We start from the raw sequence: 25,942 nt of genomic DNA on the forward strand, positions 1-25,942 counted from the left end.
TAAAAGCAATTCACTGAAAAGGACATAAAACCAAACAACATCAAAGAAAAGGCAGCCATTCTTACCAATACCTGGTGACAACACTAATTTACTGCAGGAAGCAGATGGGCCCCAATGATAAAATGAGCACTGGGTGCACTATGGTGAATGCCAAATAAATGATCTTATAATAATAATATTTTTTTATTTATATAGCGCCAACAAATTCCGCAGCACTTTACAATTAAGCGGGGACATGTACAGACAATAAATTCAATATAATTTAAGACAGTTTAAACAGTTACATTAGGAGTGAGGTCCCTGCTCGCTAGCTTACATTCTACAAGGAAATGGGGGGACACAATAGGTGAAAAGTGCTTGTTATTTCAGGTCTTGCAATTATAATAAATAGGGATTTTCATATAAAGCTGCATGATCCGGTCATCAACCAGTATGTTTAAGTGCAATACTCAGGTACCGAGTGCAGTTATCTTGTGCATGGAGGGTGTGGAGACAGATGAAGAGTAGGGAACAGATTCTGAATAATATTTAGAAGGAGGGAACAGGGGAAAGTTAATTTACTGAGTAGTTAAGGTGGTAGGCTTGTTTAAAGAGATGGGTTTTTAAAGCGCGCTTGAAGGCATGGGGGCTAGGCATCAGTCGGATCACCTGGGGTAGTGCATTCCAGAGAACTGGCACAGAATGAGAGAAGTCTTGGAGACGGAGGTGCGAGGTTCGGATTATGGGGGATGTTAGTCTTAGGTCATTTGTAGAATGGAGGGCACGTGTAGGGCGATAGACAGAGATGAGAGAGGAGATATAAGGCGGTGCAGAACTGTGGAGAGCTTTCTGGGTGAGAGTGATGAGTTTTTTATTGGACCCTGTAGTGGATGGGCAACCAGTGTAATGACTGGCACAAGATGGAGGCATCGGTGAAGCGGCTGGGCAGAAACACGACCCTGGCTGCCGCATTCAGGACCGATTGGAGAGGAAAAAGTTTGGTAAGAGGGAGACCGATCAGAAGAGACTTGCAGTAGTCCAGACGAGAGTGAATAAAAGCAACAGTAAGAGTTTTAGCAGTTTCAAAGTTGAGAAAAGGTCAGATTCTGGAGATGTTTTTAAGATGCAGGTGACAGGAGCGAGTGAGTGATCAGATATGGGGAGTAAAAGAAAGGTTAGTGTCGAATATGACCCCAAGGCAGCGGGCGTGCTGCTTGGGAGTTATGGTTGAACCCTCCAAGGTAATTTCGATGTTAGGTAGAGTTGGGTTAGTAGAGGGGAGAAACGTGAGAAGTTCAGTTTTAGAGAGCTTCAGTTTAAGATAAAGGGAGGACATGATGTTAGAGACAGCAGACAGACAATCCTTGGTGTTTTGTATTAGGGTAGGGGTGATGTCAGGTGAAAAGGTGTATAGTTGGGTGTCGTCAGCATAGAGATGATACTGGAACCCAAATCTGCTGATTGTTTGTCCAATAGGGGCAGTGTATAGAGAGAAGAGGATGGGGCCTAGGACTGAGCCCTGCGGATCTCCGATAGTAAGGGGACGAGGAGAGGAAGAGGAGGCGGCAAAAAAAAACGTGAAGGAGCAGTCAGAGAGGTAGGAGGAGAACCAGGAGAGAACGGTATCCTTGAGGCCTATAGATCGGAACATAGTGAGGGGGAGCTGGTGATCCACAGTGTCAAATGCGGCCGAGAGATCCAGGAGAATCAGCAGGGAGGAGTGACCATTGGATTTGGCTGTTAGTAGATCATTAGAGACTTTAGTGAGGGCAGTTTCAATGGAGTGTAAGGAGCGGAAACCAGATTGTAGAGGGTCGAGGAAAGAGTTATCTGAGAGATAGCGGATTAGACAGGAGTGGACCAAGCGGTCCAGGAGTTTAGAGATGAAAGGAAGGTTAGAGACAGGTCTCTAGTTAGCAATGCAGTTCTTGTCCAGGGATGGCTTTTTGAGTAAAGGGGTTATGATGGCATGTTTAAATGAGGAGGGAAAGATACCTGAAGAAAGAGAGAGGTTAAATATTTTAGTCAGGTGAGTGGTGACTACTGGTGAGAGAGACTGCAGGAGATGTGAAGGAATGGGGTCACTGTTGCAGGTTGTAGGTCAAGAAGAAATGAGGAGCTGGGTAACTTCTTCTTCTGTAACAGGCTCAAAGATGGCTAGTGAGCTTGAAGTGCATCAGGGTAGGGGATCCAGGCACTGAGGAGATTGGGATGAGATGTCCTGATGGATGTGGTTGATTTTTTCTAGGAAATAAGTGGCCAGATCCTCCCCTCTGAGGTTGGTAGTGGGGGTCTGTGCTTTAGGGCTCAGGAGGGAGTTTAAGGTTTCAAAAAGTCATTTTGGATTGTTTGACAGTGAAGTGATGAGGGTGGTGAAGTAGGATTGTTTGGCCAGATGAAGGGCAGAGTTATAGGTTTTGAGCTTGAATTTATAGTGGATGAAGTCCTCTGCTAAAAGAGATTTTCTCCACTGCCGCTCAGCACACCTTGAGCAACGCTGAAGAAAGCGTGTTTGCATTATGTGCCAGGGCTGCCGTTGTCTGTGTCGGGTCTTTCTGTAGAAGGCGCTGCTTCATCTAGGGCATTCTTCAGTGTATTATTGTAGTGTGACAAAGCTAAGTCTGGACAGGAGAGGGAGGAGATGGGGGCTAAAGATGTGTGGAGATTGCCCATAAGCTGCTGGGTATTAATGGTAAGTGTATTACTCTAAGTGTGGTAAGTGGGGGTGTCCCGGGTGAGGAGACGGTTCTTGACAGAGAAGGAAAGAAGGTTGTGGTCCGAGAGCGGGAGAGGGGAGTTAGTAAAGTCATGCAGCGAGCAGAGACGGGAGAAAACCAGGTCCAGAGTATTCCTGTCTTCATGCGTAGGAGAATTAGTAAATTGTGAGAGGCCGAATGAGGAGGTTAGAGAATGTAGATGAGAGGCACATTGGGAGAAGGGATCATTGATGGGGATATTCAAGTCTCCCATGATGATGGTGGGGATGTCACAGGATAGAAAGTGAGGAAGCCAGGTGGCAAAGTGATCCATGAACTGGCAGGAGGCGCCTGGAGGGCGATATACAACCGCCACTCACAGGGAGAAGGGTTTGAAGAGTCTGACGGTGTGCACTTCAAAGGAAGGAAACATAAGTGAGGGAACTGGGGAGATGACCTGGAAAGCACATTGTGGTGAAAGGAGCAAACCAACACCTCCACCCTATCTATTCTCAGGTCTGGCGGTATGTGAAAATTTCAACCCACCAAAGGAGAGCAACAGCTGCAGTGGTGTCTGAATGCTGGATACAGGTTTCTGAAATAGCCAGAAGGTTAAGGGAATTAGAGAGGAGAAAATGGTGAATGTAAGTTAGTTTGTTACACACAGACCGTGCGTTCCAGAGAGCACAATGGAAAGGGCATGCACTGAATGTTAACAAGATTAGCAGGGTTTCTATATGCAGCTGGAGGAGAGTGGTGTATGGTAGTGGAGGGAGGCTCAGGGTTGGGAGAGATGTCGCCAGCGACTAGGAAAAGGAGAAAAGAGAGAGAGAGCAGGTGGTGCAATGATTTGTATGAACGTTTTGAGTGCTGTATGGAGGTGGTGGATGGTTTGTAGTGGGTGAGAAATGTCAGTAGAGCCTCAGAGTTATAAATGGGAGTGGGGAGAAGGGAGGGGTGGATATGGAGTGAGTGCACAGAATGTGTTAAAGGGCGGACGAGATGTGAGAAAGCAGAAATTAAAAATAAGAAGCAGATTGCTTTGACCAATGCATAGTGCAATATAACTGACCAAGAAGCAGCATGTTTGTATGAATATCTTATATACCTTACCTGTCTCCTGCCCTGTCTAACTGCCGTTGTATAACTGCTTATTAAAAGCACTTTAAGCTATTGCACTTAAAGTCTGTTGCACGCGTGACCCAGCACGCATGCTATCCTGAGCCAGAGCTGAATATATATGAATTGAACTGTCTGCTAACATGCAGCACCAGTTGGCCAAACTGAGTAATTAGCCAATTAACACAAGGCCAGAGCAGGCAATGCTATGCAGGATAAACAAACCAATAGACAACACAGGGCCACAAAACAGTGAAATAGATAGCTTTGAACACTTTAAAACAGAACCAAAGAAAAAAAAGAAAAAGAAAAACCACAGCAGCAATAGATGAAATACCATGTAGAAATCTTGCTAGAATATGACTTTGTTCACACCCAGACAGCACACAAACGGATAGATGGATGAAATGCCATGTAGAAATCTTGCTAGAATATGACTTTGTTCACACTCAAACAGCACACAAACGGATAGATGGTTGAAATGCCTGTATGAAGAAGAGAGGGGAGATGAGTGTCAGCTTCATGCCGTTGTATAACTGCTTATTAAAAGCACTTTAAGCTATTGCACTTAAAGTCTGTTGCACGCGTGACCCAGCACGCGTGCTATCCTGAGTCAGAGCTGAATATATCTTATCTTATCTGTTAAGGAATACTGATTATTTTTAGTATTAATATTGATGTGCTTAGTTATTGATAATTGTTGGGAGAAGCAAAAGGAAGAAATCATTTAATACAAAGTGAGATATGACAGATGTGACAGTCATTTTACTTTCAAACACTTCCATCACAATTGATAGATAATGTGCTGAATAAGCAATCTGTAATCACTTTATGTAAAAATTATGTTATCCTTAGCCCCCAAAATATCATTAGTAGTGATGAGTAAGCACTAAAATGCTTGGGTACTTGTTGCTCAGGTCGAGCAAATTGGAATGCTTGAGTGCTTGTTCCGAATAATGAGCCCAATGTAAGTCTATGGGAAACTCAAGCATATTTCCCGCGGCTCCCCCCGGCAGTATGCAGAGGGCCTAAAAATTGCACAAATCGATGGGAACAGTGCTCAGATGACATGGGAACAGCATGGGGAAGACCCCTGGAAGCATTTCTGACTCCCAGGTCACTGCTGTCAACAATGTTGTCAGAGGTATTACGCCACTTTTACGGACTCAAAATAAAGCATACAAATGCGAAACCAAAAATGGATTTTCCTGGGAAATATGTTAAAGAACGTCATTTCCAGGGTAATGACTTGTATATAATAGAAAGTAAATAACCAAAAACAAAAAATGCTCCTCCACATCTTGGGCTACGTTCACATGTAGCATTTTTGCACTTTTGTGTTGCTTTCAACTGTGACATATGCATTCACCGGGAAATGTCATTTTAACATTTTACAACCTTATCTGGCCATGTGGTGTGTGAAACATCATCAGACACATCCTGTTTCATTAATGAAGGAGGGATTGTGAAAGTCACAAACACTATTTTTACAGCCTAACTATTCTTAAAGGGCCAGCAATTTGCTATGCTTTGTTATTCCCATTATTAAAGTGTGGGTCTCCTATACTGTTATTGCGTATGCAGTGACTGCAAGGGCTGCCAAAAATTTGGACGCACCCCAATACCGCTTTGAAGAGACAGAGAGGAGGGTCTCAGTAAAAAAAATGTTCCCATTATAAAGGAGTGTATCTCCTATAGTGGTAATGCCCATGCTGTGACTGCAAGAGTTGCCAAAATTTGGGAAAAACCCCACTAACAATTTAAAGACACATAGAGGTGGGCCACAGTAACGAGTACGACAAGTTCCCATTAGAAAGGAGATGGTCTGCTATATAGTTATAGGGTATGCAGTGAGTCCAATGGCTGCCAAAATTTAGGAAAAACACCACTAACAATTTAAACACACATACAGCTGGGCCACAGAAGCGAGTACATATTCCCATTAGAAAGGAGAGGGTCTGCTATATAGTTATAGGGTATGCAGTGAGTCCAACGGCTGCCAAAATTTAAGAAAAACCCTCTAACAATTTAAAGACACATAGAGCTGGTCTACAGTAATGAGTACGACATGTTCCCATTAAAAAGGAGTGGGTCTCTCATACTGTTTGCCTATGGAGTGAATGCAACGGCTGCCAAAAATTTGGAGGAACTTCAATGCCCCTTGCAAGAGACGTAGAAGTTGGAGGGCCTCCTGAAAACAATGTTTCATTATTAGGAAGTGGGTCTCCCATACTGTTTGCCTATGCAGTGAATGCAACGGCTGCCAAAAATTTGGATGAACTCTAATGTCCCTTGCAAGAGACGTAGATATGATGATATGGTAGATATGGTGGTGATGAGGAGAAGGAGGAGAACAAGAGCAAATAGACAAAATCAGGAAGCGTATACCCATGTCTGGGTGTGAAGACAGAGATGCATGGGAATAGAGTTAGACATCCCCAAAAAAACACTGCATTTGAGGTTATGTTACGCTGCTATCATTCGGTGGTGTTGAGAAGTCTGGCCCAATCCAGCCCTTGTTCATGTTTATAAGAGTCAGCCTGTCAGCATTTTCAGTTGACAAGTGGATGCACCTATCGGTTATAATTCCATCGGCGGCACTAAAAACCCGCTCTGACAAAACACTAGTGGCAGGGCAGGCCAGGACCTCCAAGGCGTAGAGAGCCAGTTCATGCCATGTGTCCAGCTTGGATACCCAATAATAATAAGGCACAGAGGAATCACGGAGGATGTTAGTACAGTCAGCCAGGTACTCAATCACCATCTTCTGAAACTTTTCCCTCCTTGGGAGAGTACCCCGTGTCTCAGGACCTGTGCGATGGGTGGGGCTGAGAAAACTGTCCCAGAACTTTGACAGTGCCCCCTGCCTCTGCTGGATTGGAGTTGTGTCTCTCTTGCCTGTACTCCTTGGTTGTCTAACGAACTGTGATCTCTGCCGCCAGCATTTTCAGATGGGAATTTTTAAAATAACTTTGCAACAAGGGCCTTCTCGTACTGTACCATTTTATTAGGCTTGTTGTGCAAGGGAATAAGAGACAGAAAGTTCTCCTTGTAGCATGAGTCTAGAAGTGTCACCAACCATTAATGACTGTCACCCAAAATTTGGACAATGCGAGAGTCATGGGAAAGGCAGCGTAACATAAATTCAGCCATGTGTGCCAGACTGACAACAGGCAAGACTTCCGTGTCCTCACCAAGAGGACAACTGACCATGCTCTCCTCCTCATCCTCCTCCTCCTCCTCCCTGTCCTCAGGCCATCCACCCTGAACAGATGGTATGACAGTTGTGCAGGTAGTACCGTCTATAGCGCAGGAAACTAGCTCCTGTTCTTCCTCCTCCTCCTCTTCCTCATTGTCACCCAATCCACGTTGGAATGAGATGAGGCTGGGCTGTGTGGAATCACCATGTATGGTTCCTTGCTCCGTCTCATCATCTTCCGCCTGTAATGCATCCTCTTTAATTGTGAGCAGAGAGTGCTTTAGAAGACAGAGAAGCGGGATGGTGATGCTAATTATTGCGTCATTGCCGCTCACCATCTTGGTGGAGTCCTCAAAATTTTGGAAGATGGTATATATGTCTGTCATCCATGTCCACTCCTTAGGTCTTATTTGTGGAGTCTGAACTGAATACTGACGGCCTTGTTGATGCTGGTAGTCAACAACTGCCCTCTTCTGCTCACAAATCCTTCCCAACATCTGCAATGTAGAGTTCCAACGCGTGGGGACATTGCAGATCAGTCGGTGAGCTGAAAGCTGCAAATTCTGCTGAAGCACGGCAAGTGCGGCGGAAGCTGTAGCTGACCTTCTAAAATGGGCACACAGGTGGCGTACTTTGACAAGCAGATCTGGCAGATCTGGGTAGGTTTTGAAAAACCGATGAACCACGAGGTTAAGCAAATGGGCCAGGCATGATACGTGTGTGAGTTCGCCTCGCCTCAGAGCCGCCACCCGGTTCTGGCCATTGTCACACAAGACCATGGCTGGCTGTAGGGTCAGCGGTGTCAGCCACAGATCTGCCTGCTCTTTCAGAGCTTTCCACAACTCTTCAGCATTGTACGGTTTGTCACCTAAGCATATTAGCTTCAGCACAGCCTGTTGCCACTTGGCCGAGGCAGTGCTGCAGTGCTTCCAGCTTGCTACTGATGTGGTCATTTCGGAGATGGAGACTGAAGAGGAGGAGGAGGAGGTGCAGGAGCTTTAGAATGTGGGGGCAACCCTGATTGACCCAGGGCCCGCAATCCTTGGCGTCGGGAGGACGTGTTCCGTCCCAAGGTCCGACTGGGTCCCGGCTTCCACTATATTAACCCAGTGTGCCATCAGCAATATGTACCATCCCTGCTCAAAAGCACTTGTCCACGTGTCTGTGGTTAGGTGGACTTTCCCAGTAACTGCGTTGTTGAGGGCACGGCTAATGTTGTGGGATATGTGCTCATGTATTGCTCGGACAGCACACCGGGAGAAATAGTGGTGGCTGGGGACCGAGTACCGAGGGACGGCAGCTGCCATCAGGTTGCGGAAAGCTTCCGTCTCCACGAGCCTAAAAGGCAACATTTCGAGCGCAAGCATTTGCGAAATGTGTGAATTTAGAAGTGTGGCCTGTGGGGTGTTGGCTGCGTATTTGCGTTCCAATGACTGGGGTAGGGACAACTGAACGCTGCGCTGGGACAAGGACGTGGACGTGCTTGAAGATGGTGCTAGTTGAGAGTGTGCTGGGCGGGAGGCATCTTGGCATGTGCCATGGACAGGGGATTGGCATGCACGCATAACAGCAGAACAAGCAGTGGTGTCACCCACAGACACTGTTTTTGGACCCTGGGGTTCGGCCCACTTAGTCGGGTGCCATGTGCCTGATCATGCTCGTGGTGGTCAGGCTGCTAGTTTTGCTACCCCTGCTGATGCTGGCCTGGTAGGTGGTGCAAATGGCCTTTTTGGGGTTATCTGCAGAGTCTTTAAAAAGCAACCAGACTCGGGAAGACCTAATAGCTGTATCGGCAACTTCCGTCATGTTGGCGTTATGAGGCCCACCTTGTGTCTGCGGCCACCACACTGCTTCTTCCTGCCTGTTGTGGTGCTACGCCTCCCTCCCCCTGTGTGCTGCTGTCCTTGCTCTGTATGTCTCCCTGCCAGGTAGGGTCATTTCCTATATCATCCACCATCTCGTCTTCCACTTCATCACCCTGGTCCTTCTCCTGACTTTCTGGCAATTGTGTCTCATCATTATCTTCCACCTCTTGCGACAGTAATTGCTCTTTCCCACTGTTGCCTTCGTGTGACCGTGGCTGCTCCAATATTTGGGCATCACTACACGCGTTCTCCTCTTGACTCGCTTGAAGCTGGCCGGGCGAGAGACCCGAATCTACAAATGGAAAAGAGAACAGCTCTTCTGAGTGTCCAAGTGTGGGATCAGTCGTCTCTGAGCACTCGGCATGGTGGGACAAAGGAGGATCAGGGTGAGGAATATGCTTTCCAGACTCACGGCTTCTGAGACTTGACCGTGTGGAAGACAGGGTGGTGGTGGTGGCAAAGTCACTGGAAGCTTTATCTGCTCTCTAACCAATAACCTTTTGACACTGCTCTGGGTTCAATAGTGGTGTATTTCGGTCCCCTAGTAATTGGGACAGGAAGGTCGAACGACAAGATGTGGGTGTTGTGGCACAATTTCAGCTTGCCCGCGGCCACGTCCTTGGCCTTGGCCTCTGCATGCGCCATCACGTCCACTTCACAGTCCCTTGCCACGCACCTTGTCCATTTTAAATGGAGGACAATATTTTCCACGTTCACGAGAAATGGCAGATTTTAGAATGCAGTTATATGTGATACATCTGACAGAGAACCAGAGTTTTAAATAGCAGGTCTGTAATTTACTAATATTATTCTTCACAGAGACCTAGTGTGAATAGCTTGACCGACACTGCAACAAAATGAAAATGGAAGAAATGACTGATTTTGGAACACTGTTATAGGTGATATGTCTGACAGAGAACCACGGTTTTAAATAGCAGGCCTGTAATTTACTAATACTATTCTTCACAGACACCTAGTGTGAATAGCTTGACCGACACACTGCAACAGAATGGAAAAGAAGGCCAATATTTTCCATGTTTGGTTCAAATTTCTTGATTTTTATCGCTGAAATATGGAACAGATCTGGCTGTATTCTGCAGTGCTAACAAGCAAATCGAGCAGAAAAATTGTGCACTCTGAATTTCTTTTTAACCAAATAACCAGGATTAAGATAAAAAAAAAATTGCCCTTGCCCCTATTATCTGGGGCTATGTCTACAAATATCTGTAATTATTACAGCAGCAGTCAGGACGTTCAATGGACCCTCTTCTGCTGTATCATGCACTGCAGTCTGCCACATACACTGCCTGCCTGCGTAACTCCTGTTATCACCTTCTCCACTGAAAATATGCACCTGGATTAGACCTCAGAAGGACGGTTAGTTCAGATGGATATATATGCAGTATATACCAACGTAGTCAAAATTGTTGGTACCCCTTGTTTAATGAAAGAAAAATCCACAATGGTCACAGAAATAACTTGAATCTGACAAAAGTAATAATAAATTAAAAATCTATGAAAATGAGCAAATGAAAGTCAGACATTGCTTTTCATCTCTGCTTCCACAGAATTAAAAAAAAATTTAATTCATGAAATAGGCCTGGACAGAAATGATGGTACCCTTAACTTAATATTTTGTTGAACAACCTTTTGAGGCAATCACTGCAATCAAAGGATTCCTGTAACTGTCAATGAGACTTCTGCACTAGTGTTGAGCGAGCATGCTCGACACTGCTCGGTACTCGCCCGAGCATCTCACTACTTGGGATGTTCGGCGAGCACCGAGCATTTTCGGGTTACTCTGGCAGGAGCTCGGGCCTCAGCCCTGCATGTTTGGCGCTCTTTACAGAGCCAATGAACATGCAGGGATTGCCAGCCAGTCACTGTAATGCCGCAGCCATGTTGGTTGTGGGCATTACAGTGATTGGCTGGCCGCACAGCGTCACCTCGAGTATTTAAAACCGGGCGCCGCCATCTTGGACACATTCGCTCCGGATCAGACAGTGTAGGGAGAGTGCTGCTGAGCTAGGGAGAGATTTATACTGTGAAATAGGTAGTGTAGGGTCTCTAAAGCCTGCAAAATCAAACAAACAGTCCTTCTGAGGACTAATATCCATCCCAGATATCAGGCAGGCAGGCAGGCAGGCTGTATAGAAGACGCAGTGGTTATACCAACAAACACTGCATTACAGTCCTGTGTGCTGCTGCTGCTCAAATTGCTAGACTTAGCCCCATTCCCGGTGAATGCATTTGTCATGGTTGAAAGCAATCCAAAAGTGCAAAAACGCATAAAAAATGCTACTTGTGAACATAGCCCAAGGTTTGGAGGAGTAGTTTTGTTTTTGGTTATTTATTTTACCTTATACACAAGTCTTTACCCTGGAAAGGATGTTCCTTAACATATTTCACAGGAAAACAGTTTCAGTTTAGTTTTTGAACATTTTATTGTGAGCCCGTAAAAGTGGCTTAATACCTCTGACCACGTTGTTGACAGCAGTCACCTGGGGGTCAGAAATGCTTCCTGGGGCGATCCCCATGCTGTCCCCATGTCATTTGAGCACTGTCACTATCGTTTTGGGCACTTTTTAGGCTTTCTACAGACTGCCATGGGTGCCTCCGCAAAAATGCTCGGGTCTCCCATAGGCTAACATAGGGCTCGTTGCTCGGGTCGAGCACCCGAGTATCATGGTGAGCTCGGCCCGAGCTTCGAGCACCCGAGCATTTTAGTGCTCGCTCAACACTATTCTGCACCTCTCGACAGGTATTTTGACCCACTCCTCATGAGCAAACTGCTCCAGTTGTCTCATTTGAAGGTTGTCTTTACCAGACAGCATGTTTCAGCTCTATCCAAAGATGCTCAATAGGATTTAGGTCAGGGCTCATAGAAGGTCACTTCAGAATAGTCCAATGTTTTCCATTCTTGGGTGTTTTTAGCTGTGTGTTTTGGGTCATTATCCTGTTGCAAGACCCATGACCTGCGACTGAGACCAAGCTTTCTGACACAGGGCAGCACATTTCTCTCTAGAATCCCTTGATAGTCTTGAGATTTCATTGTACCCTGCACAGATTCAAGACACCCTGTGCCAGATGCAGCAAAGCAGCCCCAGAGCATAACAGAGCCTCCTCTATGTTTCACAGTAGGGACAGTGTTCTTTTCTTGATATGCTTCATTTTTCCGTCTGTGAATATGGAGCTGATGTGCCTTGCCAAAAGCTTCCATTTTTGTCTCATCTGCCCATAGGATATTCTCCCAGAAGCTTTGTGGCTTGTCAACATGTAGTTTGGCGAATTCCAGTCTAGCTTTTTTATGATTTTTTTTCAACAATGGTGTTCTCCTTGGTCGTCTCCCATGAAGTCCACTTTGGATCAAACAACGACGGATGGTGCGATCTGACACTGATGTTCCTTGAGCTTGAAGTTCACCTTTAATCTCTTTAGAAGTTGTCTTGGGCTCTTTTGTTACCATTCGTATTATCCGTCTCTTTGATTTGTCATCAATTGTCCTCCTGCGGCCACTTCCAGGGAGGTTGGCTACAGTCCAATGGATCTTGAATGTCTGAATAATATGTGCAACTGTAGTCACAGGAATATCAAGCTGCTTGGAGATGGTCTTATAACCTTTACCTTTAACATGCTTGTCTATAACTTTCTTTCCAATCTCCTGAGACAACTCTTTCCTTTGCTTCCTCTGACACCATGTCACCAAACAGCACAAGGATTATCTGTAGCCCTATATACTGGTCCACTGACTGATTACAAGATTGTAGACACCTGTGATGCTAATTAGTGGACACAACTTGATTTAACATGTCCCTTTTGTCACATTATTTTCAGGGGTTACATCGTTTCTGTCCAGGCCTATTTCATGAGTTTAATTTTTTTTTTAAATTCTGTGGAAGCAGGGTTAAAAAGCAATGTCTGTCTTTCATTTGTTCATTTTCATAGATTTTTAATTTATTATTACTTTTGTCAGATTCAAGTTATTTCTGTGACCATTGTGGGTTTTTCTTTCATTATATGAGGGGTACCAACAATTTTGACCACATGTGTATATGTTGTGGAATACCTATGCTAACTATAAACAAGCAAATCTCTCCCTGACTCAGCAGCACCTCTCCCTACTCTGCCTGTTTCCAGGGTAGACTGTGACGAGCATAGAGGCGCCAGGTCTTATATAGACCTGATGACGCTGTGCGGCCAGCCAATCACTGTAATGCCACAACCAATATGGTTACTGCATTACAGTGAGTGGCAGGCAATCCCTGCATGTCCATTGGCTCTCTAAAGAGCGCAAAACATGCAGCGAGGGGACCCAAGTTCCACGCCTGAGCAACCCGGAAATACTCGCCAAGCGCCGAGCTTGTCGAGGACCATGATGCTCGGGTGAGTATCGAGCAGTGGCGAGTTCGTTCGCTCATCACTAATCATTAGTTGTTCCCTCCTTGTCTAAGTTGCTGTCATCTGCCTTTTGTCAAGGGTAATCAGGCTTTTGCCACAGATTAAGGCTGTGTGCCCACGATGCGTTTTTCAAGCATTTACGCTGCGGAATTTCCACAGCGGAAACGCTTGGGAAACGCTTGGTAAACCTTCCCCCATGGTCTCCAATGCAATTCCTCACTTTCAATGCCCATGCTGCGAATTTTTCCGCAGCGTTTATGCTGCTCTCAAAAATCCGCAGCATGTCCATTAATTTTGCGGAAGCGCTGCGTTTTCGCCGCCATTGACTTGCATTAGAACATGCCAATTCCGCAAGACTGCATCTGTACTTGTGTAATTGGCGCGTTCTAATGTGCGGATGGTACCCGGGTGTGGAGGAGAGGAGACTCTCCTCCACACCCAGGTACCATTAAAAGCTGTAAAAAAAAGAATGAAATAAAAAATAAAGATTATATTCACCTTCCGACGGCCCCCGGACTCCTTCCCTGTGCTTGCTGACAGATCGCGCAGGACTGAAGGACCTGCGCTGACATCACAGTCATGTGACAGCAGGTCTTTCAGTACAGCGTAACGCGATCTTTTGGCAGCCAGGAACAAGCGCAGCAAGACTCGGGGGCCATCAGAAGGTAAGTATAGGTTTATTTTTTTATTTTTACACATTTTCTCGGGTCACACTATATAAATCCATGCCGTTTGCATGGATTTATATAGTGTGACCTAGTTGTCAAGCACTTTCCAAGTAATGCTAAAATCGCTTGGAAAGCGCTTGACACCTGCATGCGGAAATGCAAGTGAAGAACGCTTCACATCCGCATGTCCCTGGCATGAAAAACGCATGTACAATCCGCATGCGTTTTTTTCTGCCAGGGAGATGCAGAAACACTCAGGAAAAAATCCTGAGCATTTCTGCATCGTGGGCACATAGCCTAACACCGAAATGGAATACAGGATGTGGGTATGGGTCTGCTTCTGCCCTCCTATTTGGTAAACTTCATATAGGCATGAGATGGGTATTTTCAGTTCCTGGCAGGCAAGCAACACTGCCAAGTACCATACAGGCTGAAAATTGAAGGAAAAAGAAGTTTCAGTTCCTTGAAATATTAGATTTGTCTGTGCATTAAAAGTAATTTTAACCCCTTAACAGCATATATAAATTTTCATCACAGATCACTGAAAGCTATGTGAGGCGGGCTCAAGAGCTGAGCCTTCATCATATATGGCAGATGCCGGCTATCATGTGTCTGTAACAACAGTGTCTGGAGCCAGCTCTTATTGCTGCTTGTAACTATTTAGATGATACTGTCAATCACTGACAGCAGCATTTAAATAGTGTGATTGCTGTTCCACTCATGTGCAAGCTCTAATCAGACCCCATTTGACATGATCACGGGGGTGAGAGATGCAGTCATAGAGGTATTGAAGGAGGCTACAGAGCTTGGCTCTGTGCAATATGATGGTGTTTCTCTGGATTGTATACAAAAACTGAGGGAGGAACAGGGTGTAAACACACAGGTCACAGCAGGCTTTCTATGGTGTATGTATAGTATTTTTTTAGATTGCTGATAAAGTAGTTCAAAATTGTTCCACCAGGAATGTAATGATACACCATTTTGTTAGTGAAAGATTAAGATGTCCTTTAAGACCAGGTCAGATAATAGCCAGCCCCTGCCACCTTTTTAGCATCCAGCTTGGTAACTTCGAGGGTAGATTGAGTGCTTGAGTAGGGCTGTCAGAATTGTGCCTGAGTAGAGCTTTAAGAGCTGTGCCTGAGTGGAGTTGTCAGAGTTGTGTTTGGGTAGGGCTGTCAGTGTTGTACCTGTACAGGGCTCACAAAGCTGTGCCTGAGAATGGCTCTAAGAGCTGTGCCTGGGTAGGGCTCTAAGAGCTGTGCCTGGGTAGGGCTCTAAGAGCTGTGCCTGGGTAGGGCTCTCAGATCTGTGCCTGGGTATGGGTCTCAGAGCTGTAACCAGGTAGGGGTATCAGAGTTCTGCTTGCATAAGGCTCTCTGAGCTGTGCCAGGATAGGATTCTCTGAGCTGTGTTTGGGTAGAGCTCTCAAAACTGTGCTTATATAAGGCTGTTAGAGCTGTGTCTGGATAAGGCCTTCTGAGCTGTGTTTAGATAAGGTTCTCTGATCTGTGAGTGCAGAAGGCTCTCTGAGCTATGCGTGGATAGGGCTCTCTGAACTGTGCTTGGATGGGGCTCTCTAAGCTGTATCCAGGTGGGGCTTTCAGTGCTGTGCATGGGTAGGGCTTTCCAAGGCGAGCTATTGCCTGTAAATTGCTGAAAAGGGCCTCGAGTTTGACAAATTTGGTATAAGTCCCCTAAAGTGACTAAAAAAAGAATAAAGATTTTAAAAAAAGTTTAAAAAAATAAATAAAAAAATATGTAAAAGTTTAAATTATTTTCTTAATCAAAAATAAAGTAATTATAAAATGAAAAAAAATAAACATACTGTATTTGGTAATGTTGTGTCTGAAAAAGTCCATTGCAACAAAATATAAAATTATATAAATTAAAGAAAAAAATTGAAACACCAGAATTGTATTTTTAATTGCCTGCCACACTTATGTAAAAAAAATATAATAAAAATATGGTAAAATATCATATGTTCTCCAAGTTGGTATGAATAAAAACGGCAGTTCGGGACACAAAAAACAATCCCTTTCCCAGCTCGATGAACAGAAAAATAAAAAAGTAATAGATCTCAGAAAATGGCAACACAAACAATTTTTTCCCAACGTTCTGATGTTTTTAACCACTAAAAGAGGAAAAAACCTTATGTGCTCGATATCGTCATAATCTTACTGACCTGGACAATCATATTGCCATGTCATTTTTACTGCACAGCAAACACCATAAAAATAAAACAAACAAGCAACAAAAAAAATGATGGAATTGCTTTTATTTCACTATTTAACCCCACTGGATTTTTTTTGTCAATAGAAAAATAAAATGATTATGGCTTTTGGAAAAAGGAAAGGAAAAAACAAAAATGCAAAAGCAAAAAAATGTCCAATGTTTAGCTTGCTGTGGAAATGTGGACGCGAGATCATGCTTTGAATTTTAAGGATTGGTACACTTTCAAGATTAAGCTCTCCATAGACAGTAACCACTGTTATAAAATAATAAATAAAAACAATTAAAAATAATTAAAACTTAGAAACATATATTACAGACAAAAACTAAGTTTTTTTTCCAATTGTATCATTCTCTTGTCTGAAAGCTAGACTGTTAACAATCTGTCACAAGTCGGATCTTCAACAGTCTTTTGTCATGTGAAGGTTATGTAAAAATTGATGTGCAGCAATGGGTTACAAAAAAGCAGCTGAATCCAAAAAAATACTATTGTCCTTTGTACATTTTTTCACTTGTGAAGATGATTGATGAAATCATCACTGGTCAAGGTCATTTCAGTTCATACTTTGTGTGATATTGCGTTCTTTTGGTGTAACAGCGCACAGAACAGTGATCAGAAGTGCAAGGGAAATCTACTCAGTGGTAGATAAAAATAAAATCCTTTATTCTAAAAGCCCAGAAAACATGATTTAAAATAGCTCTATATTATGTCAGCATGACCTATGTTCCGCTATCACCTATCTTTGAAAGCCAATTATGTTGGGTATTCGTATATGTCTAACTATATGTATAACTATACAGGTTTTGCTGCTTGTTATACTGCTTTGATCACGTTAAAGATTTTCTTTTGTGATTTAAACACTGTAGATGCAAAATTATTCCTGTGTTTTATCAAAATAATCATCTGGGAGAGACAATTTTTGTTACATCTCCAATAAGTTTAATCAGATTCCTCCTTGGAAAAATCATTCCCATAAAGAGAGCCCAAAGGTTGATATAGTAAGAGCTTTTCAAACAATTGTCCTAATGTAAATTTGCCTCTTATGGGAAAACGAGTTATTTCTGTTTCATGTGTTACTTAATGTTCAGTAAAATACACAAAAGGAGGTGATCCTACACAAAATATATTATGTATGTCAATGTTACAGACATAATTAGGGTTTAAAGTTGGTATGCTGTCCTAGCCAAGGAATTACCCAGAGAATATATTGAACGATTTATCATGAAGTCTTGACAGGCCTATTTAAAACACTTGAGAAATCTAGAATTTGCATTGAATATCTAGTCTATCAATGACAGTTGGAAATTTACTTCATTGCACTTTACATTGTGAGAATTATCACTATAGTAAATACACAGCAATAACTATAATAAATCATAGTATATCTTACATGTATTGATTCTGGTCAGCCAGGTGTCCCTCCATATGCGTTTCACCCTGCTTCATCAGGTGGTGTGTTGGGAAGGGGGAAAGACCATGGCTTTATACATTGAGTGTAATCCTATATTATTTGTTATGCTGTCCTAGCCAAGGAATTACCCAGAGAATATATTGAACAATTTATCATGAAATCTTGACAGGCCTATTTAAAACACTTGAGAAATCTAGTATTTGCATTGAGTATCTGTTCTATCAATGCAAGTCACAAATTTACTTTATTGCACTTTACACTGTGAGAATTAGTACTAAAGTAAATACACAGCACTAATAAATCACAGTAGATCTTACATATATTGATGCTGGTCAGCAAGGGGTCCCTCCATATGTGTTTCGCCATGCTTCATCAGGTGGTTTGTTGGGAAGGGGGAAAGCCCATGGCAATATACAGTGAGTATCACTCTATATTTATTTAATTTTTTTAATTATAGGATTATAGGTCATGTGAAACCGAAGGTAAAATAGTATTTACTGATAACAGGTGCTCTCTCGCACATGTAGTGTCGGTGTTTCCTCCTCTGTAAAGAGGACTTCCGGCTTCCAGTCAGTGGAATGTGCTTACTGCGTCACCACAATGACAAAGGTCAAGTGTAGCTGCGCAGGCACCCAGATCACACAACACCATAAGACCCTGAGGTGCACAGACCGCGCATGTGCACAACAGAATGAGACAGGAATCATACAAAAAAATAGCTAAAGAGACAGAAAAAAACAAAAGGGCATATTGTTATTAAATTAATATAGTAAATTCACACAGCAATAATTACAATACACACTGTATACAGTACTAATATTACTAGACATGTTAATCTTTTTTTATAGACACACAACAAGCCTTAATCATAAAGCCCTGTTAGATAATTCTGTATGCATGTATTATGCTTGCCAATACTTTCTGGGTAGTTCTGTAAATGACAGTGCATAGTTGTGTGCCACGGCAAGAAAGATAGATGAACTAGCATGTTTTTCTCTCTAAATTGGATGCATAGATCCAATAAAAGATGAACACAGCTCATTAAAAGAATGTTTGATGCACACAATAAAACTATTATTCCAAAGAGAAGTCCTCAAATATGATACACAGATATAACACAGACTCAACTTCTAATACTAACAATTGCATCAGAGCCTAGACATAAACATAAGTTTAGGCTGGTAAAAAAAGAGTAAAAAAGGGGTGTCCCTCATAAAAATTCAAATTTTATTGAAAGTACATAAGGGTATAAAAATATATGTATCATTACACAAAATGCTTTAAGAGAAATTGGACACTCCATAGGCTAAACCCACAATATTGGGAAGGAATAGTTGATAATTAAAATACAATGAACCCCTTGTAGTCTTATGAAGTGCTATTACGTCAAGTCCCTTTATTTCCTGGCAGATGATGGGTGTGTTATTCATTTACTTCTAGCAACCACAGATGGAGATAAGCTGTGCCCAAGGCTATTAACCTGTTAAATAAAAAAAAGTTTTTGAAAATATGAAAAAATAAATAAATTAAAATTTAATTCGGACAACCTTCTTTCCCCCAATTAATAAAAAAGAAAAAAAATACACCTGTGGTATGCTCATGTGTGCAAAGGTCTGGTCTATTGAAAAATAAGATTAATCTGTAAACCAATAATAAAAAAAATCAAAACGGCAGAATTGCATTTATTCTTGAAGAAGCGATCAAAACAGCATATCTTCCCAAAATGATATCAGTAAAAATGTCAGCTCAAGGGGCAAAAAACAAGGACTCAAACATCTCCATTAACTGAAAAATGAAAATGTTACGGGTCTCAGAAAATGACGGCACAAAACTATGTATATTTGGCATTGCCATAATTGTACTGACCTGGAGAATCATATAGCTACTGTAGGTTATTTTTACTGAATAATTAACACTGTAAAAAACAAAATCCAAAGAATTATTGCATAGCTGTGCTTTTTTTTTAGCAATTTTGCCACACTTCATTTTTTTCATGTTTTCTAATCATGTGATAAAACGGAATCTGCCTGAAAAAGCGCTATAAAAATGCCCCATAAAACGTACATAATGTTAAAATTATGCTACTGAGCACTTGTTCCTCCTTATCTCACTTCTTTCAACCTGTTCATGATTCTAAACAGTATAGAGGGAAACCCACTAGCAGTGGACCCCTTCCTGAAGTGGCTTTGCCTGGGAAAACACTGTGGCTGTGCCAGTATCTAATAGATGTGCACATAGCCTTAGAGAAGATGGTGTGCTCAGTTTGTAAATGTATGTCATAATTTCAAAATAAGTACACCAGCCACAACAAGTCTAGGAGATCTGTTTATTAACATTGTAGTTTAGATTAAAGAGGTTGTCCACTACTATTTAAAATGCCCCCAATGTATTTAAACTGTGGAGAGAAGTTTTTTTATAATTACCTTGCATTGTCTTTATTGCCTGAGAGCGGCGCTATCGCTGACCGCTCACAAGCATCACGTGACCCCTGTCTGCAGCCTCCTCTGCGCTCTTTCCCTCTCGTGCATTCATTGGTAAAGCGCGCGGTGGATACTGGGCTGTGACACGTGGGGAAACCTCGCCCACAACCTAGCATCCACCGCGAGGAGCGCGTCACTGAGTCATGCCTGACTTGACATGACATTAGCGGAAGCCAGAGCCGGCGGCAGCTGGGGGTCACGTGATGCCTGTGAGCGGTCAGTGATAGCGCCACTCACAGGCAATAAAGATAAAGCAAGGTAATTTAAAAAAAATTTCTCTCCACAGTTTAAATACATTGGGGGAATTTTAAATAGTAGTGGACAACCCCTTTAAGATAGCTAGATAAAGTGGATACAAAAAAATACTATTATGTACTTCACCGTTTCTACTTTTAGCCAATTCTCAACTCGAATGAGTTTCATCACGTTTACATGTTTCTCAAATTTTTTAAGTGTATGTTCTTGACTTTTGACTTTTTAAGTGTAAGCTCTGATGGATCTCCCATTAATTCTTCCTTCTTCTCCATTTTCTATTTGTCTTGTAGGCTGTTTCCAGCTTTGTAATGTTTTTCGATCACATGACATGGAAATTGACCAATGTTTGCTGGAATCTCTTCCTTTGGGACAGCGCCAGCGTCTGGTGAGACGTATGCGCTGTGAGCAGATTAAGGCCTATTATGAACGTGAAAAGGCTTTACAAAAACAAGATGCTTATAAAAGAAAAAACAAACAGAAAAAAAATTATAAAGTTAATTTCCAGCTCTGTGACAAGATACAAGACGCAATAATCCACCATGATGACAAAGAAGGTAAGAGGAAGCTTATGTTTAATCCATTGTGTCCAGCCTTTGTTAATAATGATGTAGAAAGAAGAAAATGTAATGGTTGTATTGTTTTGTAGTTGTGTTGTTAAAGATTAGGGGTTAACTGCCATTGATCCTATTCTCCCTCTCAGCCCTAAATAATATTCATGGGAGTACAGGAGACTGAAATGTTTGCTGTTGTTTGCAATGTCCTTGTTCTATAGGAGTCATTAAGCTCTCCTTGTATCATTTAGATAGAGATGACACTGCATGAATTGCATAAATTGCATATCCAATTGAATCTTATATCCAAAAGCAAACAGAATTATCCACAGAGCTCTTTGAAAAGGTTTTCCTTTTTCATGTACTATAACTGTGTAAAGGTCGCATGGGCTAAGTTCTATTGTGACACTAGTGAAACGTGTTCCTCTAGGTGTGTGTCATGTCAGTCCCTTTAGATGTTTCACTTAGACCGCATACCCTCGGATGACACAGATGCAATGCTGTTTCAAGGAAGAAAGGATTCTGTCCAGATTAAAAAAATAAAGGGAACCTTTCTAGTGGAACTGATGTACATATGTACAGAGGGTAGCAGGTACAAAGCTTGTTGTTCACATCTTTTGTTTTATACAGAGGCACAGACATATCAGTTTCATGTAGAGGCATATCATTTGCAAATAACATTTCAGCAATGGAGCATCAATAACTTCACTCCATTTCTTCTATCTGTCCATCACCAACCAATGCCCACTTGCAGTGGTTCCTGTGCCCTGGCCTGGCGAGCCCAGTATTTCTTCACTAGCAATCCCAGATCCATCCTACATGTTGCCTCTTCAGCCCCACTTTGCCTGTGCTTTCTCAAGGCTCCCATAAACCCACATCTATACCTCATTGGACTCTTAATCGTACCCACTGAAGCTGAGCTCTCCTCCTGGGTATCCCACTTCCAGGTATCCATGACATTCTGGCCATATTAAGATCCAGTTACTGTATGGCAACTTGCTAGCTCAGAGAATCTCCTTCCTTGCACACACACAGTATGCAGCTAAACATCTTGTCTTCCTTTATTCACGCTAAACTGCTGACTCACTCAACCAACAAGTGATTCTCTTCTTAGTCCCAAAAACCTCCTCCCAATTGCAGGGCTGGCAAACTGTGGTGCATTTTTTGTGAAAGATATTCCTGAATGAGTGTTATTAAGATTGCTTGTTTCACGATTATCATTTAATGTAAACAGGTTGCCGATCATCTGATAAACAGGCAAAAAGCTTGCTATCTGGTGAGATGATTTTTTGCACAGCACAAAAGATCATCATTCAAAGTAGTTCATTATTCTGTGCAAACAGGATTTGCACTGGCGAGAACTATGGTAGCCAATGGGCACTGAGCGATCTATTACAGATCTGCCTGTAGTAATAGAACTAATAAGACATGGATATGTTTTCAGCCAATGAATGCAAACAATGGGGCTGATTTACCAAGCCATACTTGTGTTATGATCTGCAACAAGAACTAAGGAAAGATAGGGGAAAGCTGTCCCTCCACTAAGACTAAGTTGAATCCCTACGATGTAGCGGGCTGCCTGTTCCTTGTGAACAGACCCGCCTTTATCCTCGGCTAGTCTGAACGTAGACCTATAGAAATAAGGGAGTACCTAAAAGTACTAAGGACTGGGACAAAAATGGGACACCTCCTAAACTGAAATTGCTGTAGAACACAAAAGACAAACTGACAAAAAGTACTAGAGGTCCCAGAGGACCAAGAAAACTGACAGATAGGCACCGAAGCACCAGGCTAGCAAAACAGTCAAGCAACACTGAAGTCCAGCAAAGCCAGAAGGGCGGAGCTGGAATATATAGGCAGATGGTCACGTGACCGCAAAACACAAGATAGAAAAAACTAACAGGAGGGTTCTAACAGTACCCCCTCTTTTATGAGGATCCTCTGGATCCTCCAGGCTCAGGCCTATCCGGAAACCTCTTGTGGAAAGCTTTAACAAGCCTAGGAGCAGAGACATCATCCGTCCTTACCCAGGAGTTGTCTTTGGGACCGAAACCCTTCCAGGAGACAAGATACTGTAAACTCCCTCTATGCCATCTAGAATTCAAGATACGCGAAATTTCATATTCGCCGTCTTCCACCAAAGGAGGAACTGTGACAGTGGCATCCCTATCAGATACGTCAGCCTTTTTCAACAAGGAAACATGAAACACAGGATTAATTTTCCAGGAAGTAGGGACATCCAACCTAACAGCAGACGGGTTAACAACCTGAAGCACTTTAAATGGACTCACAAACTTAGGGCCCAGTTTTTTAGAGGGAATCCTCAACCGCAGGTTCTTTGAGGACAACCAAACCATGTCACCCACAGTAAACAAAACCTCTTTACGTTTCCTGTCAAAATACTTCTTGGACTTTTTGTTAGCCTCTTGAAGGTTACAACGTACATTAGTCCAAACTCTCTCCAAATCACCGGAAAAATTCTCCTCCTCCGTCACCGCCGACCCCAATTTGGAAAACGAACCAAAAGATGGATGTCTCCCAGTACAACAAAAAAAAGGAGAACACAGATCAGAGGAGGATGTTTGATTGTTAAGAGCAAATTCTGCGAGAGGCAGAAACTCCGACCACACCTCTTGATTGTCCGCCACAAAACAACGCAAAAACTGTTCAACATCCCGGTTCTTTCTTTCAGTCTGTCCATTAGACTCAGGATGATAATCAGACGAAAATGACAAATGGACTCCCAACCTGTCACAAAAAGCACACCAAAAGCGAGCCACAAACTGAGGTCCTCTATCAGAAACAATATCTGTGGGAATGCCATGGAGCTTGACAATCTCCTTAACAAACGCCTTAGCGAGTGTCTTGGTGCAGGGCAACTTAATGAATGGAACCAAATGACACATCTTACTAAAACGGTCCACGACCACCCAGATGACAATAAAACCCTTGGACACAGGAAGATTAGTGATAAAATCCATAGTGAGATGCGTCCAAGGCGCACTAGGAACCTCCAGAGGGCAAAGCAACCCCGCAACAGGAGTATGTGAAGCCTTTGACCTAGCGCACACAGTACACTGACGCACCCACTTGATGACTTCCTTCTGCCATCCAGGCCACCAAAAACTGTGACTGATCAGTCTCTTAGTTTCCGAAATTCCTGGATGACCTGCCAACAGAGACTCATGACACTCCACAAACAAATCTCTCCTAAAGGCCTAGGCACGAATAACCTCCCATGGGGAGTGTTAGATGGAGCATCATCTTGAGCTTTCAGAATCCCATTCTCCAAAACCGCCACCACAACTTCTTTCTGTAAAATGCTCTCCTCCTCCTCAGCACCGACCGTAGGAGAGAAGCTGCGAGATAAAGCATCGGCTTTAACATTCTTAGTACCAGGGATATAGGTAACAGAAAAATGAAACCGAGAAAAAAAAAGTGCCCACCTAGCTTGACGGGCATTCAAGCACTTGGCAGCATCCAGATAGATCAAATTCTTATGATCTGTGAAAACCTGAATAGGAAATCTAGCGCCTTCCAATAAATGACACCAATATTCAAACGCAAGTTTAGTAGCCAGCAACTCCCGATTTCCAACATCATAATTCAGTTCGGTTTCCGAAAATTTTTTCGAAAAGAAGGCACAAGGATGTACTCCACCCTTGTTCTCCTGAGACAAAACTGCTCCAACCCCCACCGATGAAGCATCGACCTTGACCAAAAAAGGTTTGGTCTCATCAGGCTGCATAAGGATAGGGGCAGAACTGAACCTCTCTTTGAGATACTCAAACACTTCAATGGCCTCAGTAGTCCACTGGGCCGTATTCGCACCTTTCCTGGTGAGATCGGTTAGAGGTTTAACAATAACAGAAAAATTCTTAATGAATTTCCTGTAATAATTGTCAAAACCCAAAAATCTCTGTATAGATTTCAAACCAATAGGCCTAGGCCATTCCTGCACAGCCTGAACCTTCACAGGGTCCATCTCAAAGCCCTCGCTGGAGACAATGTAGCCCAAAAAACTAATTTTCTGCACAGCGAACTCACATTTCTCCTGTTTAGCAAAGAGTGAATTATCACCCAATAACTGCAAAACTTCACGTACACTCTGCCAATGGGACTCCAGATCTGGTGAATAAATCAAAATGTCATCAAAATACACAACCACTTTCTTACCAATCAGAGGTCTCTGGATGTCATTAATAAGGTTCTGAAAAAATGCAGGTGCATTGGTAAGACCAAAAGGCATCACCAGATTCTCAAAATGACCTACTGGAGTCTTAAAAGCAGTTTTCCATTCATCACCCTCCTTCACACGTAACAAATTGTATGCCCCTCGGAGATCAATTTTGGAGAACCACTTGGCTCCCACTAACTGGTTAAACAAGTCAGGAATTAACGGTAATGGGTATGAATTGCGTACGGTAATCTTACTAATTTCACGAAAATCCAGACATGGACGTAAACCGCCGTCCTTTTTTTAAACAAAGAAGAATCCAACAGCCACGGGCGACTTAGAAGGTCTAATGTGACCAGCAGCCAGGCTAGTCTCTATGTACTCCTCCAAAGCCTTTCTTTCAGGGATAGTCAGATTAAACAAGCGACTTTTGGGAAGAGTAGATCCAGGAACAAACTCAATGGCGCAATCATAATCCCTATGAGGAGGTAAAACTTGCGACTCCTCCTCCGAAAAAAGCCTCCAAAAATCTTGAATAGGTACAGGTAATTCCCCTTTTTCCACAGCCACAATGCAACCATTACAACATTTATCATAGCACTTGGGACTCCAAGACTTAATCGCATTAGTAGACCAGTCCAATAAAGGATTGTGCAGTTTTAACCAAGGCAATCCTAGAACAACTGGAGAGGGCAAATTATCCAAAACAACCAAGTCCAAAATTTCTTGGTAAACTCCATTGATAGTGAGGGAAAATGCAGCAGTCGTGTGAGTAATACATTTCAAAGTAGTGTTATCAATTGCAACCACAGAAATAGGTGATGATATTCAATCAAATCTCCCTGCAGAGTAGTACTCCCAGAAAGAAATACTCCTGCAGAGCGTAAACTAGCTATACGGGCGTAACTGACCTT

At 42.9% G+C, this 25,942-nt stretch overlaps 1 protein-coding gene across 4 annotated transcripts in view; it reads left to right on the forward strand.

Moving 5' to 3' along the window:
* The window catches only part of MYO16 (myosin XVI), a 904,557-nt gene that overhangs the window by 193,032 nt on the left and 685,583 nt on the right, over positions 1-25,942 (forward strand). For all 4 annotated transcript variants that reach the window (XM_073664248.1, XM_073664251.1, XM_073664257.1 and 1 more), the window contains exon 2: positions 20,591-20,854. In XM_073664248.1, coding sequence (XP_073520349.1) covers positions 20,629-20,854 — 226 coding nt within the window. In that variant the 5' untranslated portion in view covers positions 20,591-20,628. The remainder of the gene's footprint in view (positions 1-20,590; positions 20,855-25,942) is intronic.

This window comes from Phyllobates terribilis, unplaced genomic scaffold, assembly GCF_046119375.1.
Source record: "Phyllobates terribilis strain yellow unplaced genomic scaffold, ASM4611937v1 Scaffold_2__4_contigs__length_985480577, whole genome shotgun sequence".
Lineage (NCBI taxonomy): Eukaryota > Metazoa > Chordata > Amphibia > Anura > Dendrobatidae > Phyllobates > Phyllobates terribilis.